The following is a 13,700-nucleotide window of genomic DNA, read 5'->3' on the forward strand; positions in this document are numbered from 1 at the left end:
CCAAAATTATGCTGAATTTGTGTTCATATTCTGCTATGATACTAGGATTGGTAAGTGAAAAGTGCATTGAAGCTGTCAACATATAACTTCAATTTTCTTTTTTTTTGTTGTTAAAACTGTTGTTCAAATTTTTAGAATATTACAATCATATTGTTTTCTTATTTTTGATTAAAAAATGACCGGCTGGAAATTTCAAAACATGAAACTAACTTTTTTATTTCTTGAAATTATCACAACCAAGTTTTTTCAGATAAGTCTACCAGGCTTACTTATTAACTTATATGTACTTTTCAAACTCTCAACACGAAAACCTCCGTTCAGTGGATTTCAAAAACTTTGCATAATGAAATCTGTTCCTAATTCAATAGTTTGCTTTACATTTTTAGTGTGGTCAACACCATTATGTATCATGTAAGTGACATTTTAGAGCAGAGAACAGTTTTTTCAATAAACACATTGCATTTCAGACATCCAACGTATGAATCCGTGCCACGAAGTGTTAATGTAGGGTTTGGTCAAGTTGCTGGATGGGGTGCTTATATTTTGGGTAAGTATTTGATAATTGATAATACGGAAGTGATACCGAATCTTGGAATTTGTTACTGAATAGCGCATTTATGTCGAAGCAGACTTTTGTCGATCACCTTTATCATGAAACGAAAATATTTTGAGCTCTGAAATACGTAGTCTAGTCATTTGTCAATACCAGGAATCATGATCTTTGTCAAGATAGACCTTGCGTAATAACTTTTTTTGTATACTTGTAGTTCAAAAACTGAATAACCAAGCCATCGAGGAAAGAACTGGCCAAATATCATGGTATAACTTTTCTTGTTTTGACATTCGAGTAAAAATAGTAAAACTCAACTTTATAAGCGTTTAGTTAATAAAGAAAGTTGGGAAAATATAAAATTATTTTTTTACACATAAAGTTTATTGCAGGTCCATTAATTCAAGTATGCATGTCGTTCAACCGATTTTATGTTTTATACTTTCCGATGTCTTCAATAAAAGCTTCGAATTTTCCTTTTACCAATACCGCTATATTTTTAGCATTATGTATTGCAGTCGTCTACACAGTGATTGGATTTCCTGGTGAGCAATTTGTTCAATGGTACTCAGACATATGACTAGAAATTTAATATAAATTTATTTACTTGCTTTTTCTACTCGTACTATTAGAAAAAATTACGGTACTTGTGTATTACATGCCCTCATTTTCAAATTAAATTAAATTGTCATTAATTTCTCCAATTAAAATAAACGTGATATACATTTTTCCTCTTTAGGCTTAGAAAATGTTATTTCCTAAGACTAAAAATACAAATTGTGGTTCACGTTTTTATTTTTCATGACTTAAAAAATTACTATTAGAATGAGGGCATGTAATACACAAGTACCAAAATTACTCAATATTTTCCAGACAAATGCGGTTTTGTATTTGATCCAGAGGTACTGTCTTGGAGACCGGAAGAATTTGATTGTGCTCTGTGGTTGGCTGACTTTATTTTCTATTCTATTCTGATCCTGTCAATCACTTCTAATTCACTCAATTTTGCCACTTTCTTGAAACTTGTTTCTAGTCGAGTGAGTCTAATGCTTCTCACTGAAACAGTGATGTAAATTTCAAAAGAAGCAGCTTTAAAGACTGATATTCGAAATATCAAAATTAGTGATTTCAGGTAGAAGGAGTGTCTTCTGGAGATAGCAGTACAAGGAGAAAACGGAGGATTAGTATGTATATACAGGTTTTGTTTTTAAATTATTGTATAGATATTAAAAAATTTGAATAGAACAAGAAAAAGTGTTTGTGAAAAGGGGGTGAGAGGTAACCATTTGGCGAAACGTCGAAAATTAAATTTTTTTAAAAGTTTTACGATCACTTGTAGGGCGGTTTTCAACAATTTCCCGGACGATACATAGCGTTTTATAGCACTTTTAAAAACATTTTAGTAATTCAATAATTTTTGAATCAAATTTACATATCGTGCTAGGTCCAGAATCGCGATGCGCCCATGATTCCCACGAGAGTGTCCATCGCGAATTTACTGTGTAAGGTGGTTTTTTTTATACAACCTCTTCAATTGTTTCAAGAATTGAGTGATTTGACCGCAATAGTCGAAATCGGCTTAGTACAAACATTATTTTGAAACTTTGAATTCATAGAAGTAGTTCAAAATTTCGTCACACTTCTCTGCTTTGCTTGTTTCATGACACGATTTTCTGCAAATTGATGAAATTTGTGAACTCTTGACCGTTGTTATCTTTATCAACTTTTGTTTATTCTCGAGAACAAATACATAAACAATTTTCATCTTCACATGAATACTTTTACCGGAATCTCCTTTTTCCATATTTCAGAGTGTGCTGCAAGACACACTTCACTTGATCGACATGATCAATTGCACAATACTCTTCAAACTCAATTCAGCAATTTGGTATCAGTTCATTTTTCTGTCCGTCAGTTTTCTATCGATTCATGCGCTGGACGGGTGAGTGGACGTTGGTCGAACGTGTTGATAAGAGTTTCCGGAAACATTTACAGAAGCGTCATGCTATATTTCCATACTGAGATACATCCGCAATGGTGTCGCAGATTGTTGAAGCCCAAATCGAGGACTGGAACTATTTTTGTGAACAGATCTAAAATATCTTCCTTCCATCCTTCTGATTAATTCTAATCATTCGAAGTTTTGTAGAATTTATACCGAGTTTTCACATTGAATTCTTGGAATTCGTGAGAGAATATGTGAAAATTTGCAATTTCTCAAACTATATCTTAAGTTTTCTGATCAAAGCTTTATTCAATTAATGAAAAAATAAACTGAAAGCTTTGGTGGGATTGTTGTTTTTTGATTTGTTTGGCAGTTGAATTTTCAATGTTCCAGGGGAGAATGGACTGGGGATAAGGTACGAACATTACAAAGTTTTTGGACTGAAAAAAGAAAAGAAACCGTAAATCCCAAAAGCAGTGAAAAGCGTAATCGAGGAAAAGGGAAATGAGAAAGGAAAAAAATCTCAAGATTTATTACCAAATGTCCCTTGAAATCACACCGTAGTTGGGACCGAAGAGAGAGAGAGAGAAAGAAAACTTGGAAAGGGGGAAAAAGTAGAGATCGTGGTGAAGCAGACAAAAGCATTGAGTGCAGCTTTGAACGGTTTCAGTGGGACTGAGAAAAAAGAGAGATTGAAAGAAAAAATATTTGTGCCTAATGTGCTCCGTGACGTCACAGGTTATCAGTTTTGTGGTGACGTGGCGGCAGATGTGGAAGAAGCCGCAGAAGTTGTTGTGGAGGCTGGAGATGTTTGATTGGCGCCGTTCTGAAAATTAATTCATTCAGAAAATGAAAAAAATCAGTTTAAATAATAGATGTTAGGGGCATGCAACATATTTATTTGAATCCGATAATCAATTTTTTGCATGCTAGTCAATGTCATATGTTAGTAATCACTTACACATGAGGTAGAAGTGTTAATTGTGGATCGTGTAAGAGTGCGATGAGGGTGGGCTCTTTGAGCATTTTGTCTCCGTCTCAACTGAAAACCATGCAAAATGCGGGTGATTTAGTTCCAAACATAAATAACAAAATTGGACAAACAAATTAGTTTCACACAATCTGATAAGGGCATACCTGTGCAGCTGCCGCGGCTGCCGCGGCGAGAGTCGCTGCGTTGGCACCCATCGGTGGAGCAAGACCGTGAGCTTCTCGGGTTCTCTTGAACTCGTCATACTCGTCACCGAGGATTTGTGCAATTTCTCCTTGCATGAATGCCCATGGCATTGCTGATCCGACTAATGGACATTTATCGCCTGATGGGCAGTACATATCACTGCTCTTGCATTGATCCTTGATGCTGCTCCGCGAGCATGGGAAGCAAAACTTGTGAATGCTGACTGTTGGGCATTGTACAAAGTGGGTGTCTTCTAGACGTTCATTGCACAGTGTACATCTCAAAACTCTCTCAATTGGGGCGATCCCTCTCCGATCCTTAACTCCCGGATGGTCTGGTGAATGAGTTGAGGTTGGCGAGGCAGTTGTCGTTTGGGCATCGCCTGAAAAATAGAAGATGATGATGATGAGGGGGTGATGACCCTGGGTGCCAGGCGCCGACAACGACGCCACAACCAACTACACTACCATCCTCTAAAACCGGTTCCGTTTTCAAAGTGTTGACCCCATATCTAGCCCTTTATTTCTCTCGAGGTCACTCATTCAACTCGCTACTCTTTTCTTCTAATTCTTCTAAATTCGGCTGGTTTTCTGTCGGGTCTATCGGTATTACGCAATTCGAGAGGGTGACAGAGAGACGATACACGGGCTAATCGGAGAGAGAGAAGGGGGCACTACTACTTTACGCAACAACCGGTTTTTTGGGACGATGTCAATTTTAAATTCTAACTGACATACCTCTCTGCACTTTTCCATATATTTCAGGCTTCTGCTCTTCGTCAGATTCACGTTTTCTTGGATTTGAATAAGTTGTGCTTGGAAGCATGCTCATCATGAATGGAGCCAAGAGATGAGAATTTGGGCCCAAGCTTCGAAGAGACTGTTGAATAAGATCGTCAACCGCCCGAGGATTGGCTTGTGTCATTTGCAGAAGTCGTTGATGGGTCAGAACTTGCTGAAAATAAATTTGTAAACTATTGCAGTTTTCAATTTTATATGTTTACCTCCAAGTTGTTCATAGTTGGCACATGGAATGGGGACGTGGGAAGTACCGTTGGCTGAGGTGTCCTTTGTGGGCTTATCCTTCCGATTCCATTAGCAGAAGTGACTGGTAATGTTTGAAGGGGTTGTTGTTGTGTAAGTGTAATATCTCGGAGGGATGTCTTTGCATTCTGTGGATCACTGATTCCAACTCCTTGGAGTTTCTTTTGTTGGCGTGTTTCTTCAAGTACGAGTTCAATTCTGAAACAGAAAAAGATATTTGGTGACAAAAAACAAAAAAAGTTCAATTGGTCTTGAAACCTTTTTAAAACTATAAGATCGTGAAGTCCTGCAATTTATAAAAAATTTCGGCAGAAAAATCGTCAAAAAAATATGTTCTTTTTCTAATTTTTTTCAAAAAAAAAATTCTTTAAAAACTTTAGGAAATCTATTACAGAACAAACTTTTAGCTTGCAGTCTTATAAGAAAAAGGGTGTCAAATTTTCATGTCCTGTATCAATATAAGAAAACTTGTGACTTTCACTTTGGAAAATTTTAAAATCGAAAGGAATTTTCATCATCATTATTTCCAAACAAACCTGTCTGATCCTTCATAATTGACGCATCCTCTGCAAACTGGCTCAATATAATCATTTATGATTGCCCACGGCCAGCGTGGCAAATCACACAGGTAACATTGTTGTCTTGGTAATTTCTCATTTGAATTATTATTCGCCTTCATTCCAGCAGTTGTTGCAGTTAGAAGTGAAGCAGAACCGTTGACAGAGGCCAATGAGACGGCGTTCGGAGCCGCGAGCATCTGGAGTGATAGAGAATAATCGACAGTATTATTGTTGTTAATTATAGAAGGTGTTGGAGAAAGAGACATCGATGCCTGCAGAAGAGCAGCCGACTCAGCGAACGAGCCCATTTCCACGAGAGGAATGATTGCAAGAATGATGGGGTAGAGGAATAGGAATGGCGCGTTTCAAGTTCGTGATGGAAGAGAGGGAGAAATTCTAGAGATAAGAAAGATTCCTGACCGAGACGAATAGGGTCGAGAGGTGAAAAAACTAGGCATGGTTTTTTAGTGATAAAAGAAGAAAAGCCGGCAGCTGATAACAGAACGCTGATGCTCTGGTTGCACACAAACAGGGTTGTTCCATGACTTGGTAAACTATTAGGGTAATCGAATATTTTTTTGTATTATTTCAAATAAACAATGGAAAATATCAAAACCATGAGCATGCGTGGGTCCGAACTATTACAGCGATGTGTAACACTTTTTTTGGATGACGAAGAACTCTATGAATAATCGACGAATAGAAGGAGACAGTAAGGGGCGAAGCACTGAGTGACGCATTGAGCACATTGTATTACTATAGTTGTGTACAAAGAATTGGCAAAGAAAAGCTGCAGGAGAAAAAATAAAAAGAAAAAGAGGTGGGTTCCGAGTCTTCGACCTCTCCTCATTCATATTCCACAAGACGTATGGATAGTGCATATCATTAGCATCGGATCTGCATCTTAATAAAGGAATTGGAATGGAAGAAGGCAACTCAAAATTGGCTCCGAAAATGCAAAAATGAGGAGACTCCCTCTGTTTTTGAGACCTTCAAATGTTTTGTTGGGGGAATAACTATTATCAAAAGTGATCAAAATTTCTGACTTATCACAGTTGCACAAAACATCAATTTGCTCAATTTTCAGATCAACATGTTCCTGTTTCTAGATTTTAGATGTTTTGTTATTTGTTATCAGTTCTAGATTTTCCTAGACGCTATAATGGCTAATTGTCAACAAGGCTTGAAAGGTCACTAAACCCCTCCTTATTGGAGAAAAACCCTTCCCAACAACTGATAAGCGGTACGAAGACCAAAGTAGAGGTGTGTGATTTCATTTTGAAAAGATAGAAACACAAGTGAAAGTCGAATTGGCGAGTCATGAGAATAAGTGAGAGAAACCTTCCGATAAGGCCATCCATAGATGTGCTAGGCCGACCAATATTTATTTGGAGCATAGTTCATTGATACTGAAAGCTCAAGAAAAACTATATGAAAGAAATATGGAGATTAGATCTCTCTCTGTGACATGGTGCACCACGTTGCACAATGGGGAAGAAAACGTGGATGTTTGGATGAAAGGAAAATGAAGAGAAATGGGAAGAAATGCAAATTTCATGTTGGCACAATAGATATGCAAAATAAATGGGGGGAAGAAGAATTCTCGATAAGTGCCTTTAACTGAAAAAAAAGATGATTCAGAAAGAATTATCATATTGTTTTAGAAAATTATGGATCTAAAAATGTAGAATAAACAATGTGTAATTGCACTACTGATATTTTGAACAAAAAACCTAAACCAAGATAATTTTGTAAACAACTTTGTTTCAACTCGGGGCTTTGAGCAGAGCATTTGCACATTTACTTTTTTTCAAGCTTGAGAAGGTGCTGTTAAACTATTCATGATTTTAAGCTGATAGGACTTTTCATCAGTATCCAAACAAAAAGAGCCGATCTTCCCACATTCGTATTTATAACTTTTAGCAGGAGTTTAAAATTCAAAAACGGGGTGCAAAGCGAAGTGACGGTCAGAAAACAAGAACAATAAAGAGGGTAGAGAAAGAAAAAAACACAAAAAATAGAAAAAAAAGAGATTGAAATGGTGACCTAGTATTCAGTATCCCAAGGAGAAGGACTACTACAGAAACTGATTGAAGGTCTTTTCTCTCTCTCTCTCTCCCTCTCTCTCTCTCCCTCTCTCTCTCCCTCCCTCTCTCCCTCAGAAAAGAACGGGCGAGGAAAAATGGGATGAAAGACGCAGACGCGCAGAGGTCAACCCTGTCGGGAGCGGAAGGATGATCGCCGCTCGCGGAAGGAAAAACGAGGATTGACCTTGGTGGTATGACCAAGAGGAATTGTGCGGAAAAAAGGTTCGTTACCAGGTAAGTAGGTAGAACAAATAGAATAGGTCTGGATAACTTTTTTCAAACTAACAGTGCATAGAATAAAATAGAAACTCTTTTTTCTATCTCTGTGGTGCGTCTTGTTTTAGATTTCCAACTTTTCTTGGCTCTGCCAATATTGACTTGGTAATCAGACAGAGTTGAAAACCTAAAGGAGAATTAGAGAAATTTAGTAAGTTATTCTTGGCGCCTGTGAGAGTTTTAATAGAGTTTAAGTTTGCGCCGACGAGCTCCGCAATGTATGCACAAGGGTGCATGTGTGCGGTTCATTTCTCAAACTCTTGAACCTGGGAAAGCATGATCTGGATTTTAGATATATGTATGCAAATAAAATCTAAAGAATTGAAAAGTTTCATTAAAAAACTGGAAAATTGCTAGGAAACTATGAAAGAGGGTAAAAATTGCAAAAAGCTGCGCACTGGGGACGATAAATTCTCTGATTAAGTCTTCTAGTAGTTTTTGGGATAAAAACTGGAAAAAGATGATAAACGGAATATCTTTAAAAAAATGAAATTAAATAAGATTTGACCACATCCGAAAAGATTTACTCAATGGGACAAGATGACAAACAACAATTAAATTTAGAAAGTAAATTTATCACAAAATATGTATTCGAGTTCAAAATTTGAGAAGCTGATTTCCAGAAAGCTTATTGCAGAAACTTTACGTTTTTCAGATAAACTTTTGTAGCATCGAAACAAGACAAGTCACACGGACTCAAATAAATCGAGACCCCGTGAAAAAAATTTTGAAAGAGGACTTTCGGGGGAAGAGGAGGAGAAGGCGACGGGCGCGGGCGGTACACAAACATGAAACTGGTAACTGGTTACCAAAAGACCTGAAGAGAGTTAAAGAGTAAAGAAAAAAGAAGAAAATAGACATGAGCTGCGTAGAGTTTGCTTATCTATAAATTGCCACGACGGCGCATATTTTTAGATTTGCCGCAAAATCTAGATTTGCAATGGCAGATTGGAGCAAAATGTTCTAAACAACTAGATAAAGTGCAGTAGCATCAGCAACCCTCTCACCCCCAGCAATAGCAGAGGCGGTCCGATTGCGCAACCTTGTCGGGTAAAACCGGTTGATCGAAAAGAAATTGTGAACGGACAAAGAGAAGAAATATAGAAGAAGAAGAAGAAGTCAGAGAGAGACGCTACAGAGATGAGAGTGTGGGATATCGAGTAATTGAATCTGACCTTTTCGAGTACTGTAGAGTAAGGTAGGCTAAGGACAGAACTACTTTGAAAACGAGTGAAAAATGGATCATGGATAGATATGAAGAGATGGTTTGAGTTTGAAGGTTTGAAAATTCGAAGACGAAAACATAATAGTTTTAAATAACCTTGAAAAGTGAATAATGTTCAGATTGAAGAATTAGATCCTGAATCGTTCATCACATTATTTTCAGCAAAACTGTTGCGATCGTTTTGCAACTTCTGAAAACTTCTGGAAACCAAGTTTGTAACAATCCGACTAATGTTCGGCAAGAAGCTAGCGGCAAGTGTCAAGTTAACACTTAAATTATGAAAAAGATGAAGCAACAGAACACACACTGAATATGAATCTTTAAAATCCTAACACCTTGATGATCAGCATAAAATATGTTGTCCTTGTCTCTCAAAGAACGACTCTTCATCTAAAAACGAATCATGAAGCATGGGCAGACGGTGAGAGACATAGAGTGCAAGAGAATACAAGCTTCAGTTATTCTTCTATGAAATCCAGTCACTCTCTTCATCTTCCGCTCCTCTCCTTTTCATTTTGCAAATCGTAGAGTAGCTGGGCCTGGCTGTCCAGCTAGATCACTTTGTCCCTCCACTGATCTTCACACTCTTTCAAATCCCTCTCATTTCGCGCAAGCAGCAACAGCATCACCCTCAAAAGTTGCCATCGTGAGGAAGAGGACAGTCCGGTCGTCGTCATCGAAGACGGCGTGGCGAATGAAGGAAACAGGCAGATACCAGTCAAACGAGTTGGCACGATTCCAGGCGCAATCTTCTGCCACTTCCACCTCTACTTCTCCGTCAGAAAGGACAGGAATACACATATATATAGAGAGAAAGAGAAACACTCTTACACCTGGACCCAAAAGCTTGTGTGCGTCCAGTTTTGGTGTAGTGGTTTGGTGGTAGATGAAGATGGAAAAAAGGAAAAAGAAGGGTGAAAAAAAGGAAAGAAAAAAGAAGTTGGTCTTCCAGTTTTACACACTCACTAACCCAACTTTTGATATAAATTTTATCATCTATCTATGTTCATTTATTCATGTTTCTATTTTTATGTTATTATTTGATTTTCACTCTTGTTTTCAGCATTTTTACACCATCGCACTTTGTACATTGCCCTATTTTTATCAGCTTTTCTTATCAGTTGGAGTTTCAACCACGATCATGGGGCTTTTCTGGGTCTTGCTCCACTTGGAGCACATGTTATCGGGGCACAGTGACGTGGAAGTACAAAAAAAGAGTGGCTGGCACCGACGCAGATTGGTTTTTGAAAAAAAAGTTCGAGTAGAAGAGGCGACACGGCCTTGATGAAGAGGTTAAAGAGGGTGAAACTAGAATTCAAATGTGTCTAACAAAGGATTTGAACGGACATAGACTTTTATGTTAGTTTTAGAATATTTTGAATTTTTCTTCTGCATTTGTGCTTCGAAACCCAGTATTAAGGGACTGGCAATTCGCTAATTAAAAAAAGGAATATTTGAAATCTGGGCTTGCCGAAATTTCGACGAGCTCCGTAGGCTAACAGATTAACTGGACCTTCAATAATTTTTAGGTTAAAGGCCGAAATTATAAAGAGCTAAAATTCAAAATTTAGATAAATTGTCGTATGGTTGCTAAATAATGTTGTTTTTCGGCGTGAAATCCGGTGTTTCTGGTTTGAAAGTTTGCATGTACTTTGGCAGTAAACCCGAGGCAGACATAGGTAGCCTAGAAGGCAGGCAAGCATGTAGACATTTTTGCTTGGAGGCAATTCATAGAAGTTCAGAATTGTCAAAAATTGCTTACAAAATTCCGAAAAATTTGCAAAAAAGTTACTGATGATGTTACTGTGTATGTGAATGTTTCTGATGGACGTGTGATCAAACTGGTTATGGAATTTAAAATATACTCTCACTCCTCTCTGTCTTAAGACATAGTTGTATTTGTGTGTGTAATGTCTCTTCTCGCATACTCTCGAGAACTGAAAGACAAAAACGGCAGTATCTTTTTGTGATAATAATACCGTGAATTGCGAATTCGAAAAGACTTTCAAGTTCAATACATATCTAGGTACAAACACACAAGGCATTTAAACTGGAACAGGTTATCATTCCTATCAACACTGACTAAATACTTATTGGTTTCTTATTTTCTCTTGTAAATAGAGAAAAAGACAAGGTAATCAGAGGTAGAAACGTCTCTTCCGATCTACTTACAACTACAATGGGTAAAGGACAATGGCATAAGCGTAAAGTGAATCGAAACCGGACATAACATGGGTGGAAGCTACCGAAAAAAGAATAAGAAGCAGAAGCAGAAGCTTCTCCAGATGTCCTAAATGGCAGTGAAACCGGACCGATTGGTGGGGAATGGCATCGGGAGAAAGAGTATCTAATGATGAGCCTACTGGTCCTCTGTGGTAAAAGAGACCTTGAAAACGGAAGGCAAGGACACCTGTCCTCTCTCAAAAAATCTTTGCACTCTTTTAACTGGTTTGGTTTGAATACTACTAATTATTAGGCGGTGGATGAGCCGGAAAATGTGAACAAACGGCACGATGAAATGACATTGGAAGTTCAGAATAAAAAAGCATCAGAAGGACGCTGTTCATTGCAAAAAAACTAACAAATACAAGGACACGGAATGACACCTGTTCGAATAGCATTTGAAATTATTTACATAAAAATATGAAGAGAACATGTCAATTTTCAGATGATAGTTGTGTGCTAGGAGCAAACTGGAACGGAAAACATGTGAATTTGTAGTTTGGAGAGAAAAAATACGGTGGGAACTAGAGAATTTTGGAAGAAAACGGAACAAAATTGCCATTTTTTCTTAGTTTTTCATAAGGGTTCGTAATAGGCAGCGCTCATTTGCATTACCCTTGAATGTAGAAAAATTTAAAAAGTGAATCGAAGGGCTCATAAATATTAGAGCCATTTGTTCAGGATAATAAAATTAAGCACATAAATTTATGGATATAAATTGAGAGTTGGTAGTTTCTAAGTTTTACACCACAATCTGAGGTTTCCTTTGCAGATAACTAGATTCCTAAACAAATCTGAGTGACTTGTGAAGTATATATGTACAATTAAGTTTTGCTACCAGAGGAGATTTGGAACAAGAATGAAGGATCAATATGAACATGTTATAATTGAATTCTCACGAAACAATGTTAACGTTATTTCAGTTTATCACAGGGTTCCATCTTCTTGAATAAAATATGAAAAACTTCCAAAATCGGTTTTGTACGCTGGGAAAGTTTCAATTCTTGTGTGAGCTGTCGATTAGTTTCGGATTTTCGACTGAAGATCTTGAAGTACAGAAAACATTTAATTCAGTTTTCTTGGATATATGAAATAGAGACTTTACACATTCTGTGGAACCATTAGATTCACAAAAAAATTGCTCGAATTTTTCTTCCGAAAATTGTTCTCAACTTCGATCTCTTAAAATGAAAGTTCACATTTTTTAAGAAAGATCCTCAGACAACACGATAATTATTCCATTCTCATCATATCAAGTTTCAGTTTGAATTCAAAGGTTCAAAAAATCTGGCGATGACAATAAAAATCAAAGGACATTTCTGAAAATATAAGAGCATACTCTATCATTGAAAAAGAGAGATACACACATATTTTCAGTAATCGGATCGGACCGGTTTGACCCGGGTGACATTTTGAATTTACATTGTCAATTATTTCATCTCTCTTTTTAAATGGAATATCAATGAGCTGGAGTTTTAAAAATCACTGCTAGCAAAATAAATTTAAAAGATTTTGTGGAAAATTTGTAGAAGAGGCGTCGCACGAGGAATAGTATTATTTTTTCAGGTTCTTGTTTCGAAATCAGAATTCAGGTTTTCAGGTCGTCCCTCGACCACTGTAATTGCTGTACTTACCGATGGTGTGATCCACTGAAACAGGCTCATTCCAGTTGAGAACTTGTACACAGACGATGCCGCTGTTGATATATTCGGATGGAGATGTTGACGATGTTGCCACGTTGATGTCGTGTCGACCCCGATCGTCAGTCGGCATCGGGGTTGAGTTTGATTCGGCCATATCGACGACGATGATGGAGAAACTGGTTCTCGAGGACAGATCAGTCTCTCCTCTCTTCAACTTTAACTTCTGCCGGTCGCGTTTCGCCCAAAAAAGTTGCGAAACTAATTAATACTGTGTATGTCAGAGGTACGTGCCCCATACACACATACATCCACACGCCATATACTCGAGGTCAAAACCCGCGGAACTGAATTTGGAAACCGGTTGGTGCGGGAATGGTGCGCACGCGGTTTTTGATCTACCCGATAGGTTGCGGTTATCTGGTAAGAGGGAGTGATTTTGGAATGTTACCTTTTCAAAAAGTCGTTTCCATCAAACAACATCGTGATATATAATTGGGACTTTGAACATGTTATTGAAGGAATGCAATTTAGTATATGGAGAATGAATATAATTTGTTGAAAATATTTCACAGTACTAATAAGGAACTATAGTAAGCAGCTTTCTTTGTTAGTTATCGTGCAAATTAAAAATATTTTAGTTTATAATCGTCGACTCACTCTCCTATTGGAGCTACCGCTCCACTTTTGCTCGAAAACCTCGGGTAATAAATTTGCAAAGAAAATCAAAAACTTGAGATGTGTTTATTTTGGATTTCATAAAAGTCTTACAGGCCCATCTTTGAACCAAGTTTTCAGCTTCTGGGCATACGCTTCGATAAATTGGAGCAAGATGGACAAAATTAGAGAATTTTTTACTTTTACCAAAAAGAAAAATAACTTTCCCAAAAAAGATTGATTGACAAAAATATTAGTATTTTATTCAGAATTCATCCGTTCAAAAAATATTTAAAAATCCAAATTACATTTCCCAA

The 13,700-nt window shown here is 37.3% G+C and overlaps 2 protein-coding genes across 13 annotated transcripts; one reads left to right on the forward strand and one right to left on the reverse strand.

Annotated features, from left to right (window-relative positions):
- Window positions 1-8: 8 nt before the first annotated feature.
- srx-125 (7TM GPCR serpentine receptor class x (Srx) domain-containing protein) lies at window positions 9-2,776 on the forward strand (the record flags this gene model as incomplete). 3 transcript variants are annotated; one of them, NM_001047645.2, is made up of 8 exons in its annotated part: window positions 9-50; window positions 251-411; window positions 468-547; window positions 943-1,095; window positions 1,424-1,587; window positions 1,683-1,748; window positions 2,362-2,492; window positions 2,546-2,776. In NM_001047645.2, the coding sequence occupies 8 exons, from the start codon at window positions 9-11 to the stop codon at window positions 2,673-2,675; spliced, it is 927 nt and encodes a 308-aa protein (NP_001041110.1). The 3 variants fall into 3 exon arrangements, with proteins under 3 accessions (NP_001041110.1, NP_001041111.1, NP_001256502.1); NM_001047646.3 differs by lacking the exons at window positions 9-50; window positions 251-411; window positions 468-547; window positions 943-1,095; window positions 1,424-1,587 and having other exon boundaries at window positions 1,737-1,748; window positions 2,546-2,675; NM_001269573.1 differs by lacking the exons at window positions 9-50; window positions 251-411; window positions 468-547; ... (1 more) ...; window positions 1,424-1,587; window positions 1,683-1,748 and having other exon boundaries at window positions 2,395-2,492; window positions 2,546-2,675.
- ifbp-1 lies at window positions 2,768-12,947 on the reverse strand (the record flags this gene model as incomplete). 10 transcript variants are annotated; one of them, NM_001373139.2, is made up of 7 exons in its annotated part: window positions 3,238-3,321; window positions 3,457-3,537; window positions 3,633-4,054; window positions 4,410-4,626; window positions 4,676-4,913; window positions 5,252-5,472; window positions 12,721-12,750. In NM_001373139.2, 7 exons carry the CDS (start codon window positions 12,748-12,750, stop codon window positions 3,238-3,240), a joined length of 1,293 nt encoding a protein of 430 aa, NP_001360553.1. The 10 variants fall into 10 exon arrangements, with proteins under 10 accessions (NP_506316.1, NP_506317.2, NP_001360554.1 ...); NM_073915.6 differs by lacking the exon at window positions 3,457-3,537 and having other exon boundaries at window positions 2,768-3,321; window positions 12,721-12,947; NM_073916.5 differs by lacking the exon at window positions 12,721-12,750 and having other exon boundaries at window positions 2,780-3,321; window positions 5,252-5,705.
- Window positions 12,948-13,700: the final 753 nt, after the last annotated feature.

Source organism: Caenorhabditis elegans, chromosome V (genome assembly GCF_000002985.6).
Source record: "Caenorhabditis elegans chromosome V".
In the NCBI taxonomy this organism is placed as follows: Eukaryota; Metazoa; Nematoda; class Chromadorea; order Rhabditida; family Rhabditidae; genus Caenorhabditis; species Caenorhabditis elegans.